Source organism: Haliaeetus albicilla, chromosome 9 (genome assembly GCF_947461875.1).
Source record: "Haliaeetus albicilla chromosome 9, bHalAlb1.1, whole genome shotgun sequence".
In the NCBI taxonomy this organism is placed as follows: Eukaryota; Metazoa; Chordata; class Aves; order Accipitriformes; family Accipitridae; genus Haliaeetus; species Haliaeetus albicilla.
Window position 1 is genome coordinate 26,157,217 of NC_091491.1, and position 19,755 is coordinate 26,176,971.

The following is a 19,755-nucleotide window of genomic DNA, read 5'->3' on the forward strand; positions in this document are numbered from 1 at the left end:
CTGCTGACAAGCTGAGTCAGCTTAACCATGTACACTACTAAAACAGACTCCTGTCTGGTACCATGAAGTCTTTTATTTTTCAAAATAGCAATCTATTTCATTATTCATGATGGACAGCACTTTAGCACTCTCTGTCTTTAGTATCTTTTTAAACAGCACCTCCCTAAGGAAAGGATTGCTTAAGTCTGTGACATTAGCTTTGGGTGTTTCTTTCCCTGAAGCCCCACAGCTGATAGGCTTATTGAAGGTCTGATGGTGACAAATTCTAAGCACTATCCATGACACTGGTGGTAACTCAGCAGGCCTGAAAAGCTACAGGTACTTCTACAATAGCAAAGTAAGAGATAGACAAGGCTGGTTTTCATGCATGAAAATGCCAGTGATATCAACCCACTGCAGTAATCATGTTTCATTATCTTAATTTTTACCTGGTGCTAGCACAGGAGCCCGTGGTCTTTTGCCGTGTGCTCCGCCGCAAACTGGGGAGCTCAGCAGGTGGCGATTCACTGCGTTTCTTTGTAGATTTTCTTAGACCTATGTAATACGTAAAGAATTGAGAGTAAATCAGTCTTTAAATACACAGCAGTTCTGCAAAGAAATGAAACTTCTGTATACAGGAAACTTCTGTGTAGAATAACAGCCTCTACATACGAACCACAATAAGCCAACATCAGCTTTCAGTCACCTTACACTGAACTGCTACACCAGTAAAAGGAAGGTTCAGATATTTACTTTTACTCATTATTTTGAGGCAAGTAATACTAAACTCCAAGTAGTTACCTAAACACCTCTTCCTACCCTAAACACTACAGTTGTACAAGAGCTTGTAAGTCTCTCATGGTAAACAGATACCACATTATGGGATACACATTTATTATTTTTACATGTTGATGTTCAAAACACTTAAAAAGAGATGCTTTAGCTTTAGATAAAAAAAGAAAAAGAAATAACATTGGGGTGGAGGACAGTGGTGGTTGCACGTCTTTTCCGCCACCTCTGAGTAAATCTGTGCAGCATAAACTTAATCTTCTTCACTAGCTGAATCACAATTTTTAATCAGTTTCATTCACATTAGTATGGCTTAAGAATAACTGCCTTAAATGAAAACCATGCTCGCCTCCAGGAGTCAAGTACTGACAGTGTTGAGATCTGTCATATGTAATATTTGTGTTCTTATTTAAACTACATCCCTTCAACCCCTATCACTGTCATAAGGTCTTCCTTGAGGCAGATAACCAAGCATATCTTCACAGCTTTACAGAAGGAGTTCCCAAGTTTTTAATTTGGAACTATTTGTACTGTTGAAAATTGACCCAACTGATATTAATTTACTTTACATTATGAAGCCATTGTTCTGACAAATCCCACCACAGAACCAGGTAAATCTTAAACACACAAAAAAACCCCATGCCATACAACATTCTCAGATGATGAGCAAGCTTACTATCAGGCTGAAATACCCCCCAACAGCTTCCAAACCAGCAGGCTGATAATTAAGGTGTCAAAAATTAAAAATCTTTATCAGGCCCAGCTTTACATTTCAAGTCCCCCCCCACCTCTACAAGAAATAAAAGAGAATCCCATAACATTCAATTTGGACACACTATTACTAGAACAGATGTAAATAATTTTGAAAAGATGAGACAGATCACTGCTCCCTCTTCTGGCAACAAAGCAGAAATAAAACGTATTTAAATGTGCAATGGTTTTGAGCACAGTACCTATCAAACTGGCTCCTGTTTATTTCCTTAATCCTAAAACATTCCAGGAATGCTGAGTTGTGGTACTGAGGGATTAAATGATATCTATGCAGCTTCTGACTGGATATTTAAAGGAAAAGGGAAAGTGATTTGAAAAGCTATTATTGACTTGGTCAATAGTCTGTCCTTTCAAACACTGTACTATATTTGACCCAGGAACACAATGATGTGTGCAGTTAAGTTCCATGCAGATGAAGGTTAACCTGATATCCATGTGTTTACCACACACCTGGCTTACTATCTCAAAAAATTTGGCAACCTTAAGATAACAACAAGGTTCTGTATTTAACAGCCACCAAGAACTAAACTGAAGCAGGCCAGCCACTTGAATTTTCAGATGGTCTGTACGTATAGAACAAAATATATAACTTTTTCAAATATTCAAAAAAAGCAGTGGCATTTTTACCATGTATGCTTTCAAACCAAAAATTTAAGCTGAAGTTGCTACAACAGAAATACACGACTCCAACCCTATTTACATACAGTAAGACACTCAGAGGGCAGGGGGGAATAGGAATGTGTTATGAAGTAGAGATACAGACAAAAACAGTTTGAAACACTTGTAGCAGGATCCCAGGCCATAGCTATCTAAGCCTCTAAAGTACTAGAAGTGCACAGACACAACAAAACTCCCTTCATAGGTGGTTATATTTTACAATAGAAAATGCATGCTTTAACTGGCACTAGGTATAGCACTGTATTATTCCACAGATAAAACGTGTTTACGACTCTTGAGTTCATACTGCACATATGGAAGAGTAGGCTACTTGGTACCTGTAACAGTATGGTGAAATTCTAAGTGAGATTAACTTATTTCTCTAAATGTAAAGCAAAAGTACATCACCCTGTTGCAGTAGAGTTCACTGAAAAAAATATACAAAAACTTTTTAATTCTTTATGTCAGCATGTCACTTACTACTTCAAATGTATGGGTACTTTTTTTCAAGTAGTCAGACCTAAATATTAAGTAACTTCCTATCAGCTTAGTAATAGGCTATCAATGACACACCACACATCCACTGTAAGTGAAGTAAGATTGACTTAACTTGTATCAAAATAGGATTTCTGCTAAGGGCAAACGTTTCACAAAACAGCAGAGATAGCTTAACAGCTTACTGTTGTTTAACAGTATGGTACACTCATTCATGTCTTATTGTCCCTAAACAAATCCCAAGATGCACAAAGTGCACACCTGATACACTTTCTTGCTCTATTGGTATTCTGCCAGTTTGGTCAGCTGAGTTTGCTTAACACAGGTCAGATGAGCACAGACACCATGAAACAGTAGGGCAATGAAGCTGTGAAACGGCTTGTCCTTTTCTGTAAGAGGCATTAAATAGCTGAGCCATCTCTTTAAACTGAATTACCTCAGTAAGAGGGTTTTAGAAAATTTAAAGAGTTACCCAGTTATTGCTTGGTGGATGAGCTGCAGAATACATCACAGCCTGAGCACCCAGAAGAGTTGAGCTCATTTTCTCCTGCTGCTCAGGAAGAATGTTCTACTTGTCAGATCTTTTTGCATGTTTCTCTTTCCCCAAGTCTTTACTTCCCTACCTCTGATGTATCTAACAGGGCACATATGAGCTTCCACCTCCCTCTATTAGTTTCAAAGGCTAAAAAGGAAGTTAAGACTTCTCAGAGCTCATTCCCTTCCTGCTGTTCAATGCCACTCTCTGCCCTTGAAGTTTGTGGTTTAAGAAGGCTTCTTATGTCAATTTTACCACCCGCATCTTTGGCAAATCCTTTTGAGTCTTCCCAACACCATAAACTCAGGATTGCTAATTTCTTCAGCATAGAACCAAACCTTCTTCCTTTCACTTGCATTGTTGTCAAAATTTGATCTCCCCCTTAACACATTGCCAGTGTGGCCTCGTGAAAGTTAGTCCTGTATCTATAGGATCTGCAGGAGGCTAACAGTCCCAAACCTTCACTGGTAAATAAGGCACAACCAGCAGAGATGGGATCACGGATGCCCTGTGACTGCCTGATGAAGGAAAGCACCAGTCACACTGCCACAGAAAGACAGAAAGGCCTTTCAGGGGAATTAGTGCTGAATAAACAGCTTCTGGAGATGAACATCAAACCATTTCTGTAATACACAGAGCTATCATCAAGAGATCTGTTTCAAACAGCTAGTAAGAGTTGTGAACAGAGATGGACTTTCAATAAACCAAATGAAAATTGGGTTTAGGCAGTTCATATTCAGCGACTGCAAAAACTTCAGATGTAAACTTCAGAATTAAAAGCAGAGGCATAGGTTTCCTTATGGCAAACAGATATATTGCTTATGCCCTGACATCATCCTATTTGCATGCCAAACACTCATGTTAATGACTCAGAAGGAAACAGGCTAAACCTGAAACAGCACAGACTAACAGAAATCAAACAAACAAACAAACAAAAAAAAATCTTAAGAACACCTTCACATTTAAGTGTGTTTACTGGACAGCATTTTTTTTTTTAAGGCTTTTTTTGTTGCTTGAAAGAAACAAGTTCTGTATGCAGCTATACTGCATTCACTTATTTTAAGTCTGAGTGTATTACCCAGGCCAAAACAAAGTTAGTCAAACTTTCACAGTGCATAACCTGGAAAGCCTTTTATTTGCAGTTCAGAAAGATTATCAGTAAAGATTTACTTGTTAGCACTAGAAGTTTAGACTTCAGGTTGGCTCCTGTGCTGGGCTGCTCTCCTCCTCACACAATAAAGATAGGGTGAAAATAGCTGTGGCAGGGGACAGCAAGATGACCTCCTGTGATTCTAATACTCCACTATTCCCCTCCCTCAGCACCAAACCACATCCCCAGCTCTTGATTATAGCTCCACACTGCCCATCACCACAATTAAACCAAGTATTTCAAAGCTAGTCATCTTATTTCCTCAATCCTAAATCCACAACTCTAAGGCTCTAACAACCATCATGCAGACAGCACTGTCATCCACAATCCCAAATAAACTAATTCAGAGCTATTTTCAGACTCTTTTCTCCCTCACCTCTGCCAAATCCCTTGAAGCCAAGAGTTATACACCATTCATGCCCTGTGTTCACCTTCATGTGGCTTTTCAGTGTATCCCAATAATCTCTCCAGCCCCGCAAATCTTAAACTATTAGGTAGAGGCTTCTCAGTCAGAGACAGCTACCCTAAGTTACCCTGCTCTCAGCACTGTCCCAGCCATGATTGCCAGCTTCTTCCTACTTAATGGCCACAAGACACTACACAAAACACAGTAGAGATTTCCCTAATAATGGAGACATAATTAAGCTTGTTTTTATATTGTTACATAATCAGTGAGATGACCCAATTCACAACATTGAAAAAGCTCCTACAAAATATAGGGTTTGAAAGGGATGTGAACATAGTCAAATCAAGAGAGCAAAACAAGAAACTTGTTGTCTAGCCTGTTTTTATTCTTCCAACAAATTCTATAGATGTTATTCAGTGACATCACTGCTCAGTTACACAGTCTGCTATGTCACCGAAGACTCTGAAAGTCACCTTGGCTGCATTTAACACTTATTAATTATCCAGTGAGGACTGGACAAGAAACCTCAGGATATTCCCCTCCAATATGTGAAAAGCTTCTGCAAAAATTGCAACCCTGTCTCTCCTCATTCTTCTCTTCAGTAGAGTAAGCCAGCTCATCTCTTCTAGTTTTTCCTTCAAAGATCACAACTACTAATAATCCTTCTTCTATTTCCTGAATGGCAATACTTGGAAATGAACAGCATTGCATTTGCTTAGAAATGACTGACTGTATGTTAGCCAGAATAATCTCCCCTCTCCTCCCACTTCTCTTCCTAGAGCCACTCCCCCCCATCATTTTTCCTAAAGTTTTTGCAGCTCCTTACAGTTGTTTTTTATTTATCTCCCACTAGTTCTATAAGCCCTATTGCAAATTTCTTCAAGCATCTGTTTCATATTATACCCCTATATAAGCCTACTGAGTTTTAGCTTTCACTTTCTACACAGGATTACTATGACTTCTAAGGACATGTCTCCAGCCAGAGGGGTGTACACCTCAATAATTTATTCTAGATCACTGTTGGACCTACAGCTTTAGAAAGCTTTAGGGGTGTCACTATTTGTGTGACAAATCACTTCTGCTCACTTATCCTCCAAGGGTACTAGCTTGCTACAGAAAATAAATTTGAACTTACCCATTCTTCCTTAAAGAAACCTACCCTGGAGGTTTATTTTCTTAATATTTTCTTGACTCTTCGCAGCATTATCCAAAATGCCTATTTTGTTAAAACATTTCAAATTTGCACCAATATTTTCAAGTTAGCAAAGCTGTATGACAGACAAGTCTTCTCTTTTTTTAAAAAGGCTAAGCTAACAATAGTTACTATTGATTCCAAGATCACTTCAATCTGTTGTCAAAGAACTCTAATGCACTATTTGAAAGGTTGAGACTATTTGAAAATATCATAGTTTAACACTTTTCTCCTATTCTAGGTCGAGTTCTTACTTAGTGATATTCAGTATAATCACTTACTCTGATCAATGGTATTCAATATAACCACCACTGGAATAAGTTTTGGTGTAATCTACAGTAAAATAGAGGCATTAGACACTTTAGACTTCCTAGTCTCACCTGTTAGTGCCTCCCCCCCCTCCCCCCCCAATTGGGATACCATCTAGAGAAAGTAACTTTAACCTCTACTGGTGTCTAGAAATGTCTCTCACCATGCTTTATACCCCTTACCTGTGACTTTTTTATACATACAAGTCCATACCAACTTGGTTTTGTGACATACCTAAACGTCTTAGTTCAACTTAAGTTTATCTTTTTGCAAAAGATGACTTTCAGGTCACAGAAGAGCTAAAGCTAGTCGAGCTGGCTTTCTCAGTACATTCTTTGTGGAGACAGTCTAGGCTCATCTTCTCAATGCTGTTTTTCAAGCTACTCAACACACCTCCCCTCACATTGTGCTATCCCACCCTTCCCCTTCTCACTCCTTGCTGAAGTTTTGTAACTTGTCACATAAATTACTCTCTGCCTTCACCTTCTCGTTGTTCACTTGTTGGAGGTAAATTCTTTCTCCTCCCTGTTGCTTTTCTTCATTAAAAAAAGTTGCCTGTAACAAGGACAGACTTAGCTAAGAACTTGTTTTAGCTAAGAACTTGTTGGTCAGTCCCATTCTTGCCCGATTCCTACCCACTTCCGCCTCACTCCACCCTATGCAAATTCAGAGTTTTTACTCTGGAATTCATCACCCACTAAGTCTTGAACCATGGAGTAAGTAGATAAAGCCTTGCTAAAGAGGTCTCCCCCTACCTCAGTGCCATTCTTCGTCAATTAGGTTAGGTCATTCCAGAATCAATACTCCAGTCATGCAAGTTATCCAAAACAAGCCTGTTAGGTCAATCAAATCTATTCTGATTATACAGGAAGACATCCAGTTGCTCTTGTTTATTTCACGTATTTCCTGCATTAGTATTAGCTATGGACATAGCCCAGTTGGGACAGGCTACTTATGATCATGCCTAGGTAAAGGACAACAGCAAACAAGCTTAGGAATCCAACTTCTTAAATCAAGTTTTAGACAATACATGCTATAAGTAAATCATACAGTACACAAAGGCAACATAATGCATTTAAAAAAAAATTTTGTCCAAGGCAACAGAGCTACAAGCATATCTGCGCAATAGCAAGCAGGTGCTCTGCTTGGAGTCAGCCTATATTTCTTTGTGACAATGTCCAAGAACAGTACCTGCTATTCAAGTTCAGCACCAGAGAGAGGACATACTTTTAAGAACAATTTAAAAGATAAAGTGACTAACAGGCACTAGGTACACTAGGTTTAAAAGATTACTGTTCTTAAAGTAACATCAGAGATTCTCACAACAAGGAAAAATTAGGAAAGTGGGCTTGAAACAAGAAACCACATACTATCTACTTGTTTTCTAGCATTTATCATCCCCACTTTGGGACAGAAAGCTTAAGAAAATGAGGAAAAAAAAATCTGACAGGAGGAATATAATCAAGAGAGTTTTATAACATGTATGTCCCCATCAAAACATCCAACTATTTTGCATATATTTTATTTTAAAAATTGATTTGCAAGACAGATCCGCAGTTTAAACTTATAGAACACTGACTGTACTAAATCACTTGCTTTAGCTGTAAAGAGTTCCAGTCACAGCTTTACTTAAAAGCTCAGCAGAACACACTAAAAGTTAATTTCTCTAAAAAGGTCCCAAGAAGCCTGAAAACAACAGAACTATTTGTTTAGAGGACTTGATTTTAAAACATACATGCTTATTCTTTCACGAAAGAACAACTTACTTGCTAGCTTAGCCTGTAGTCCTGAAGGTCCAGGTTTTGATGTCTCTGACTTTGAAGAGCCTGGTAGAGACAGTTTTGTTTTAGGGAGACTGACTTTTGGGCTGAATCGAGCAGCCCAGTCGAACTTTGAAGAGCCACCTGTTTTACTCGGTTCTTTGTCCCTGCTACTCCTTCTTGGACTGGGGCTGGATGCAGAACGGGAACGTCTAGCCTTATTCTGGTCCTTTCCCTGTTTCACTCTGGCACCCTGAGGAACAGCAGAAGAAGCAGAGGCAACAGCAGAAGAGGAGGAGGATGTGGAAGCTGAAGAAGAAGAATCAGTGATGGTGCTACACCCAGCTTTGGCTGAGGTCACCGATTTTGAAGCCAGCTTGGAGAGTTTTGCTGACTTCTCTTCAGCGCCAGTTGATTCAACTGCTGAACCACTCTTTATACAAGACAGATTCTCTGTCCTTTTCCTTTTCTGACTTCGGGAGCTACCAGCAGCTCCACCCTTTCTGGTGTGAGCCTTACTTGTTGATGGCAATTGTGTAGACTTGGGCTGTTCTTGGTCTAAGTGTCTTCTCTTAGATTTAGTATGTGGCTTGTTAGTTTCCAAGGAAGTTTCAGTGTGTTGAAGTGCTTTGGGTTTTTTAGCAGAGCTAGGAGAATTGGTCCTCCTGTAATCTGGACTAGCACTGCGTTTAACTCCTCGAGAATTGTCTTTCTTAGGCACTTGCCCCGTTTTTTGCTTTTCTGAAGTATTGACTCTCTCTGGATCTTCTTGTTGTGGTATTAAAATGGCAGATGAACTACAGCCTCTGTAGAAGCAAGCAGGAACAGCATTAGTGTTGAACTCAAGAAACCTCACAGTTGCAACAGTTTTGCAAGAAAAATGTCAGCATTCTCTAATAATAAATAAAACCATAGGTAAGGAACACTTGATTACCAAGTTTACATTGAAACAAGGAAAAAAAACCCCATGCTTGTATGAGAAAGTCATACTGTGAATCTTTGCTAGCATGAAAACTAAAATAAATTCCAAAATAAAAGCACAGTACACTGCTTTTTTTAAAGAGGAAGATAGTAAAATTTATCCAAGTTACCTCCTATCTGGTTTTTTTTTATAGATGCATCAAACTGATTAATCAAACTGATTAAAAAGAAAAAAAAAAAAACAAGCCATGAAGCTATTATCCAAATGTTTGAGAACATAAGTTCCACAAGAGAATAAGGAGTGTTCAGTAATGCATAACTAGTCATAACTGGATTCTAGTTCAAGGTAGGCTCTTAATGAAAGGATAGTTCCTCATCAATCTTGAAATTGAGGTAATGAATCACACACAAAAATGGCAAAATTTTCAACATGATAGAAAACTGTTCCAGTGTGAATATAGCATAAGTGTATAAAAAGCAGACAAAGCATGGCCAAGATTATTACCCTTGAACACACGCATACTTTAGATTATTACATGTTTCAATTAATATTGAACATTGCTCAGAACTCCTTGGGCAATCTTCCCCCAACATGAAGCAGGAAAAGGGGAGAAAGATCTTGCAAGTATTCCAGGACTAGTTATGCAGAAATAATTTCCTCCCCAGCACTGATGGAATGCTCTTAGTTGGTGAGTTAGAAAAACAAAACATAAACAGAATGTGAAACACTGAAATATATCCACTGAATGCAATACCTAGATTAGTTAAAATGTAGTAGTCATACATATTATAAGAACTCTGTATAACTGGATATATTATACACATTTGTGAAGTGCAGATAACACTAGTTAACATATGAATATGAAGTGCAATTACCTTTTAGAAAAGTGTCCCTTGGACTGCTCAGAAGTAGTATTAGACTGCACTTTGGGTGTCTTTGAAATAGATTTTCTACTCTCAGGAGGGCTATGTGCCTTATGTTTTGCCTGCCCTAAATGTGACCTGTCAGCAGAAAGTCAAAACAGAAAGCTATCAGGATTCCAAGATACAGATACAAACCTGTAGGTGGAATTATCATTTATTTTTTGGACCATTTACAAATATTAGTTTACAGCTTCAAACCTTTCCATATCAACCCCTAGCATTAAAGCAATATTTCAAAACAATCACCTGGTGCAGTCACAAATCACTACCAGTGTAACTGTTCTGTAAAGCACACAATTATTTAGTCATTTTAAATGAATAAAACATCTTCTCACACCTGAGCTGTGCAGATAAATTCAAATTTTTCTGGTGTGTAAGAGTACTGAATAATTTACTTAAGCACTAAGCTAGCACAGTAAGGCACAAGACTAGAACACCTGTCAAAGACCTCTTCTCAGAAATGGATATATACTCATCAACTTCAAGATTCTACGCATTAAGACTTTATCCAGTTATGAGTGTTTACAAGTTTGTCTCTGCTCTTCAGTTTAAGAAAATCAAATGCTCTGAAAGGGAATGCAAGCAGTTCCACTTGATAGGAAAGCTCAACCCTGCCGGTTATTTTCTGGCTGCAGATCCACCAATTCAAAGGTTTGAGAGCTGTTTGGTAACAGCTGAACAGGAACGAAGAAATGCATGCTACCAATGAAGGCAGTTGGATGAGACGGGAAACCTGTGATGTTAGAGAAAGTAATGAGTTTCACATAGATAAGATACAAGAGGTCTTCCTAGTAGCTTTCAGCTGCATGCAAAAAAATGGTTTATTGTACGTTTCCTGACTCACCAGGAAAACTCTACTGCTCATATCCTACCTATGCAGAAACTCCAAGCACTGCTAACTTCTAGTGAAATCTCATACTAGCCTAGTATTAATGATGGAAGAACCAACATTTCAAGGTTAAAGAACTGCTGATTATATGTTTATATGCTATTAACCTATGCTATCTAGTCCTTTGAGTTGAGCTATGCAAATATCTTTGAATCATATGGGGGAAAAGGGGAGAACTATAGACTTTGGATTTAAGTGTCCTGCTCCAACCCATGACCCCAAACCCAATCCATGACCCCAAACATTAAAAAGTTTAGGCCAAAAGAGTAAGTGGAAGAAGAGGTGGAAGAAGAGGTAGAAGAGTTCCACAAGCTTTCATATAGCTTCTTCCAACCAAATGCCAGAAATCTAGTAGCAAAGGCAGAGCTAAAGCCTGCTATTGACCAGAAAGTTTCACCACCCTCTTAAGGATTTCAACACAAACTTAAACATAAACCTTATAAGGAAAAAAGTACCAAGCATAATGACCTAAGTGATAACCACATGATAATTTGCTTACAGAGTCGAAATGGTAAAACTTCAGTAATATGACTGTTTTTCTTGATAACTTTCCTTCCTCTGTTTTCTTCCTAAGTATTCTCATTTAGTCAGTTACTCAGATGAATGCACCTACACAGCACATATTCAAAACATTTCCTGTGGCTCATCTTTCTAAGAGCATAACAGTCTTAAAAGATTAAATTAACAGCATCTTCTCCATACTCCAGTAATTTGTTTTTATTTCTCATACTAAAAGAAATCACTTTTACTATCAAAAGCAAGCAAAATAGAAGTTAGATCTTCAGTGCACAATAGCAAACTCCATCAAGGTAAACTTGGCAATGTTTCACCTAATCCTAAGTATTTGGATTTTCCTTTTCCCAACAAAAGATTAAGGCGTAAAATATAATTTTCCCCCTGAAATGTTTTTATTATGGGAGTAACAGACGTTATTACATAATTTACACTTGGCAGGAATCTAATTTTTTTATGTAAGCTAACTGATCAGGGTTCATTTATTCTGAAGTATATTTTAAAGGTTATTTTCCTTTAAAGATTTTTGTTTTGCTTTAATTAGAACTAGATTCAACTTAGTGTTTTAAGTATTCACAGAACAAATAATTGAAGATCTTTTCAACGAAAATATGGCTAAAGCAAAACATCAAGTACTTAAATCATGCACTGAAGAGTTTCCACTTGTTCCAGGCTTCCCCCCTTTCACCTTTAAACCCTTCAGGTTCTTACAAGTTTTACAAATACAATTTCATAACAATGTCCAATTTATGTGGACCAATAAAGCTACAACCATATCCTGGGGACTGTGAATACTGTATCATGCAGACTATTTGCATTTGCTTTATTTTCTTTATCCATCAAACTACCAGTAGAAATAACACACATAGCCAGAGCAGAAAGGTTACACTAGAAGCATAACAAATAGGGAATCAAAACTGATGAGAATATTTTTAAATTTTATTTTTAAAACCCTAATGTGCTCTCAACTTCTCATTCTTTGAGTCTAATCATTCACCTTACATGTTGCAAAGAGAAGGTACACAAGACAATAGCAACTGTACAGGCAGTAGCATATCAGTTAAAAGGAGCATGACATTAACTCCCCTTCTCTAAGATTTATATGATGGCAAGCAGACTGACAATTTGGAGAGACTGCAGGATTAAGTTAAAACAACTTTAACTATGCACCAACTAACAAATATCATTGTCCCAATTTACATTAAGGATGTAATAGCTTGCTTAAGGTCTTGTTAAAAGTTAACTTACATACAAAGGTAGTTAGAATAGTCTGATGAGCTAGAAACAGAAAGAGTAACGCTTGGAGAACTAAGTGCTATGAAAGGTACGTGGGCAGCTAGAAGATTGATTCTTGTTAAAGGTTGTAAGCTACCCATACTTTCGCCCATGATTTAAGGCTTTTAACTTGCAACTTAGCCAGTTACAAGCTCTTGATTCTTTTCCATTAATGTATTGTTCACTCAGAAGCGTCATTTAAACAAATATTCTAGCAACAAGTATTTTGAGATGCTAAGTCCCTCATTAATGATGAAAAATGATAAGCTAAGTATTTATGAGCTTGTGTTTGTCCACTTCCATTCACAGGGGCAGGTCCAGGAAGACTGAGCACTTGCTGCACCTTTAAGTGGCTTTGGTTTGGTTTTTTTTTCTTGGGGTTTGTTTTTTGTTTTTTCCTTGTGTTTTTTTTTTCCCCACAACTTAAAGACAGTTTCATAATCGACTCCAAGGCTTCACTCAACTGGACAAAGCTGTCTGCTGATACACATTTTAATTCACAGGATGAGACTCAGTTTAGAGTAACACACATACAGAAATTGATAAGTGACCCACCGTTTAGTTTGCAGTGTTTATGTAAACAAATCTCATGGAAACTGCCAGCCCTTAGCCTTCCCTAGCAAAATCATAATAAAGAACCAACTAGAACCTGTCCTCAAAGAGTTACTCTGTGCATATTAAAAAAAAAACCATGACTTTTGAAGTTAGTTCATAAACAAAGTGTTTCATCCAAGTCATGTTCCTCAGCAGCTGAGCGTGAGGTATTAAATGCTTCCAAACACAAAGTCTACAAAACTAAACATGCTTTTACTTCTGTCAAAAGTGAGATTAAAAAAAAGCAATAGCACAGATGAAATAACCTGTGTAAAAAAACCTTACTTTCTCTCCCTAGAAATACTCTACCATCTTCCCCACCAATTCAAACAAATTTAGGTTTTACACCAAATCTCAGGTAAGATGTTAACAGTTAATGTATTATAAATCCTGTTCAGAACAAAAGTAGTATAACTAACAAAAGCATTCTTCTTGCTTTAGTATTTGAAAAAGGTCAGTCCAAAGTGTCTTCCAGATCCTGCCTATACCAATGCCCTCTATGCAGCTAACAAGGATCTCTCATTTCTCATTTAGCCTTCAATCCCAAATGCACAAGAACATATATATATTATAATCCAAAATCTTATAATTTCTATAAAATATCATACTTTCATACACAACTGCAAGAGCATAGCAGTCATTTATGTCAAATTTATATCCTACTTAAATACTGCTATTCCTAAAGATTTCAGAAGTGCCAATATGCAGATTAAAAAAAAAGCGCCACTGTCATTTCATGCCACTAAAAAAAAATTAAAACATTTTTGCAGCACTAGTAAATAGTTCTTAGTACAGAGGACCACTTCCATTACTCCATACCAATACACTGAAACATTGCTCATAACTGAAAGGAACAGTCAACTGCACCACTTTCAGAAAAGATCTTATTGTGTGCCTCACAATATCGCTTCCAAATTGCTCCCATTCAAAGTAAATACTATGGCATCACTGGGAACTTAAGCCACAAGGGCACAATTCTTCAACACACATGGTGACAATGTGGATAGAGTTAAGAAAGTGACAGTAAGTACCTTCCACCCCCTTCTCCTGCCCCCATGAAAACAGTGCTCTCATTAATGCATCTGCTTCCCACTCTTCTTTGGTTCACTGCTGCAAAAGGAAGCTTTAGTATCATTATTGCTTCCTTACAAACCTGCAAAGAGTCATCTTTCAGTGGAAAGAGCTGGAAGACGTAGTTCAGACAAGAGTTCACGCTGTACAAATAGGAAGGTGCCATCGCAACTGTAATTCTAAATTAGGAGGATAACACTGAATACTTTTCAATCTGGTAGTAAAGCCAGTAAGAACTGTAATATCCACAAGAGCAAAAAGTCATCCAAAGCACAAAGTTACTTCACTTCACAAAAAGTGAAGAATCGCATTAGTCCAACTTCACCAAGGCCAGTTTGGTTATGTGCATACACAGAGGGGAAAACAAACAGTTCACCAGTTTATACACCTGCTTTCAAACACACATCCCTTGCATCCTTTAGAGAAAAGCATACATCATAGACAATTAGTTTACTTCCAATTTGTGCTGCAACAATCTTTCTACACTGTCTGTGAACCTAGTAACATTGTTTGTTTTTAAACAAATGCAACTGTAAAAATCAAACACTCAAAGCTCATACCAAGTTACTATGTTGAGTGCGAAATAGCTAGCAAACTCCAGCAGAAAAAAACATCACACACTTCCCCCACTCATTTTGACTGAAAGTATTGATGTTATTAGGGTGACATCAAATAAGCCCAGTCTAGAGGAAAATGGGTTTGTATTCTTGCTTCTAGTTTAAGCCAAATCTGCCAGTATTAGATGTCACAGGAGGAAGATTCTGCACTTAGGTTTTACATACTAGACCAGAGAGGAGTTTGGAATTTCCAGTCTTCATGCCAGTGAACAGTGGCTGCTCAGCAAGTTAAATCGATAAACTTTTAACAAAAGACCTTTAAGCTGCAAAAGGGTCAAAGACTATAGAAGGACTGGCATTAGCATTTCAGCTTGGAAGTGATATAATTCTCCAACCTCTCTCCTTTTTAACACCTTCCTCAACTGAGGTTTATCATAGTGTTTACTCCAGTCAGAACGTAAGACACAGAGGCAAAATTAATGCTATTACAAAGCCATTTGCCTATACTACCAATGGCTATACGACCACTTGCTTACATTAGATTAGTGGACTTCACATCCAAGTCTGAAATTACAGTATGAGTGACAAACTGCAGAAACTCTCCAAGTTTTTGTCACTTAATCTGTATTTTGAAAATGTGTGCACCTTAGCAACAAGAAAGCTTTAAGAAAAAAAGCTGTTGCATTTCCAACATTTAGAAAGCTATTTATACAAAGCAGAAATGTAATCAAGTACACAAGTTCAGACAGTATCGAAACTTGTCCTTGCTTGAAGGGTTATGATTGCATATCTATGACCAAAGTGAAGTAACCTTCTCCAACACTTTATAAGGTGTGGCCCTTAAGTTTGCTTATAAACTTTGTGGCTAATTTTAGGCATGAAGCAACAACCTCCTACAGATTCACATTACTGTTTAATTCCCTCTACAACACAGGGTTTTTTGTTTTGTGTGGGGTTGGGGGTGTGTGGTGTGTGTATTTGTGTATTGGTTTGGTTTTAAGAAACACATGTATCTAAAAGTGCCTGAATAAAATCTCATACTATCTGTACAACTACATCGAGTAGATCAATAGAAGAAAATTTGTGAAGCACGATAGTTGCCATTAAGGACCAACGTCCACCATCTATGCATTTCAGTGATTTCTACTTCAAAGCAGACCAAATTACAACCACAAGCAAGCAGGATGCATGAACTGCTCTCCTAGAGCACAACTTCGGGTTTAGTTTCATCCAAGAAGATTACAATTCAAGTGCTCCAAGACCATTCCATGATGTTAGCCAAAGCACAGCAGGTGAGGATGGCAGTTTTGCTTCAGGAGAACATTCCCAACTAAAACATTAACATAGATGCATCCTAACTTCATAGTTATTTGCACAATACAAGCATATTACTGAAACCACTCTTCCCACAGTTCGTCCATTCTATTTAAATGATTTTACAGCTGACAATGAAGAGTTTCACTTCACAGATGACAAACACAAGAAAGAGACTGGAAGTAAGTTAGTGTCTAAAGTGTCTCCAAAAAACTAATGTAAGAAAAGGTGTGTTTGCTGGGGGGGGGGGGTGGGAGGGGGGTGGTTTGCTTTTGCGTTGTTTTGGGGTTTTGTTTTTCAAATATAGCAGCCAAAGCAGCATATATCACCAGAGTAGAGCAAGGCATAATGAAGAAGGTGCATCAAGCCGTGAACTCTTGACCCTCCTATGTACTGTTCAGCAGCAGAACTAGAACAATAGCACTGCATGCTAGATGTGTGGAAGGATGAATCCTGAAGTTTGTGTTTAAAGACAGGCAACCAGAATAAGTGACTGTTATCTGAGAGCCTGTCTTTTTCCATTTCATCTACAAATTTTTCAAGGACCTGATAGATCTGTCTTAGATTGCTCCTTGTACAGTAGCTATTTCTGCCCAGCAGCTTACTGAAGAGGAGATACAGAAGACAGTAAAAGAAACTTAATTCATTATAAAGTTTCTATTAACCAGCATGCTTTATCCAGGCCTTTCATATGCTTTGCCAGCCAAAAGTGCTTGTTCAGAGATGGAAAGGCAGGGGAGGTCCCGTTCTAAAGAGCCTGCATTTTCAGAGGAGTGTAAGCTTCCATCCACTTTACTTAAGCAAAGAGCTTTGGTTCTGATAAAGGTCTAACATAGTTCAGGAGTGCAATACACTCTTGCTCATAGAACTCTGACCAATACAGATTTGGTGAGAGGTGGAAGAAGTACAGTCATTTAAGACAAGCTGCATCTTGCATCATTGTGTGATAGCATAAGTAACAGATCACAATACACCAAAACACTGGATGAGTAACTTTCTTATAAGACAATAGTGCTACCCGTAAAATTCTTCAATTTGTCTGACTCGCTGTAGAGCTTCTCCCTGGCATTCTGCTATAAAATCTGAATAAACAGTAGATATCCAAAGAAGAATCCCCCACTCCACACCCAAATAAATCACCTCTAATTCTTTATTCTAGGGAGAGGGTTATCTACCCCAGGTCAAGTTCAGTGTAAAATGAAAGAGATGGTTGGGCAATATCTAACTTAAACACCCATTCAGATGTAGAGATAACACAGAATAGACAGAATGGAATGAACAGTTCACCATGCCTCAGTTAAAAGAGGAGTATTCTCCAAAAACAATTCTAGCTTGCAAAATAATCAGCTACATAAGGTAGCAACTTCCTTCTCCTTATGCTACAGAAGCCCAGGACAGAAGCCTTGTGTTTATCATGTGCTTTTCCATTTGTACAGTAGAGACTAGTTTAGAAAAAGTGCTGCATTTCACAGTTAGAATTATTCCCCTCAACATTCCTTAGAAGAACATCTAGCCTCCTTCATCTATTCAACAGTGACCTTGTTCTCAGATGTTATACTAGTAAGAAATACACCTCATATTCATTATACGTTATAGCCTGATTCCTTCGTAGTAAAAAACTTCATTTTGTGCCACTGACCTGCAATATTTTAATACTCTTATACCAAAAACCCAAGCCCAAGATACACATATTCAAACAACTGCACCAGTAACACCTCTGAGGAAGTAGAATACAGACAGATGCTGCCTACCATGACACTATAACCTTTCTTCATTAGACTACTATTTTAACAAAATTAAAGGAAAACTTATCATACAGGCTTCACTCAGATGAAGACTCTTAATTCCTCAAAGGACATGGCAATAATTACACAGTCAGCATCCATAGGAAAGGTTCAAGAATCTTCTTTGTTCTGCATTGTAGGGGCAACCACTTACAGAACAAACACAACCTGGTCCACTTGCTCACTGGTATAAGTATATTAAAGGATGACAAACATTTTGGTTTTGAATAATTCAAAAGCTGTACAGGATTAATACGCAGTGCAAAGGAACAGAGAGGTGCCAGTTATTCAGTCTTCTCTAACAGGGACACAAATTTTCCCAGACTTCACGTACCATAGTCTCCTTGCCCCCCTCACAAGTTTTTATTATCAGGGAAGAAAGAGGGGGAAGTAATTTGTTACTACCTGTGATTTGTGGACTATAGGTCAGTTAAACTTTTCCCCTCATATATCTACTATTGCTATTCTAGCTGAACATGCACAATAGCAACTTTTATCCATGTTTTCATCCCATGCAATAACAGTATGGGTAGCATTTCAGGGGCAAAAAGGTTTTACGCAAGTTTCAGTGCTTGGATTGCAGGGTGGAAAACTTCATTCTCTAATTAAATCACATCAATTTTGCTTTTATACATTAACACACTCATAGATAACAGTCATACCTTCCTCCTACTGCGTCGTCTTGTGGCTGGGCCCCAGCAGTGTTCCTCTGTGAACGTCGCAGTGACCCCCCTGGATTGTTATTAGGCCGGTTGGACATTGGCACCTCTCTCCTGAAGGGACATACCCTTTCTAGACACTATCATTCACTGAAAGACAAGAGAGATACAGTCGTAAGACATGCGGCATGAAGACTCACAGCCATGCCTCAAGAGGCAAATATAAAATGCTATTGTTTAAGCAAAAAATTAAGACAAAAAAACCTTTAAACAATTTTTAGTTAAGACACATGGACCAAGATTCTTCTCAAGAGCATCTGGATCCTTAATACAGAGCAACCAGTATTCAGTATATTGGATTAGGTCCCTTCCAACCCAAACTAGTCTATGATTCTATAATGACACGCTTCCTTTCTGGCAGGCTTCTCTAATTATTTTAAGGAGGCAAGACAACTGCGATTCAGAAGAACCTGTATTTGTCAATATTAAGGAAAAACACGCTAACTAGTAAAACTCAATGCCTGATAGAGAGCAATAGTATTTAAGTATTTTAACTCTAATTGTGGGAGATGACAATGCCAGATTCAGGAATAAGCAGCAGTATCCAACAAGATTACAGAAGTAACTACTGTGCTTTTAAAACAGCTTCTTTCTTTAGTCAGATTTAAGCAACTTTCATTTACATAAAGAAAGATACACAGTAACTCAGGAGAAGAGACCCAGCTATATAAGCAAGAAGTTCTTGCTCATGAGAGCTTAATTAGTGCAAAAGGTATTTGAGACTGAAGAATTAATGACTGTACACAATTATTGGAAAAAAAAAATCAATACGATGGCTTTGTATTACTACTTTTGGAACTGCTTTGTGACTGCTAGAGGTCCACAGATATTATTTTGGTAGTTATTTATGGAAGACTACCGTAACACCCAGCTGCTGTCCTCAAACAGAGGTATTTCAAGATCAAGCCTCACTTAGCTCCTCGGTGAAGAGACGTAACTTTTGTATCCTGTGCTAAATTAGTATTTCTATGCAGAGAGCATAGGAACAGAACCACAACCAGCAAATCCAGTTTTACTATTCCTAATTGTGTGGAACCTGGTGAAAAAAAAATTATTTGCAGGTGAAAAGAGCCACAAGAAGGAAAAGAACCCAAGTTTAAGAACACAACATTCTATATTCTGATCCAGTATCTATTATATCTATAGCACAG

General features: G+C 38.0%; 1 protein-coding gene across 6 annotated transcripts in view; it reads right to left on the reverse strand.

Moving 5' to 3' along the window:
* The window catches only part of TRIP12 (thyroid hormone receptor interactor 12), an 81,017-nt gene that overhangs the window by 35,038 nt on the left and 26,224 nt on the right, over positions 1–19,755 (reverse strand). For 3 of the 6 annotated variants that reach the window (XM_069792185.1, XM_069792183.1, XM_069792182.1), the window contains exons 2-5: positions 18,548–18,694; positions 9,841–9,966; positions 8,050–8,849; positions 429–534 (exon numbers count right to left, since the gene is read on the reverse strand). In XM_069792185.1, coding sequence (XP_069648286.1) covers positions 429–534; positions 8,050–8,849; positions 9,841–9,966; positions 18,548–18,645 — 1,130 coding nt within the window. In that variant the 5' untranslated portion in view covers positions 18,646–18,694. The remainder of the gene's footprint in view (positions 1–428; positions 535–8,049; positions 8,850–9,840; positions 9,967–18,547; positions 18,695–19,755) is intronic. The other 3 variants (XM_069792188.1, XM_069792186.1, XM_069792187.1) reach the window with 1 other exon arrangement.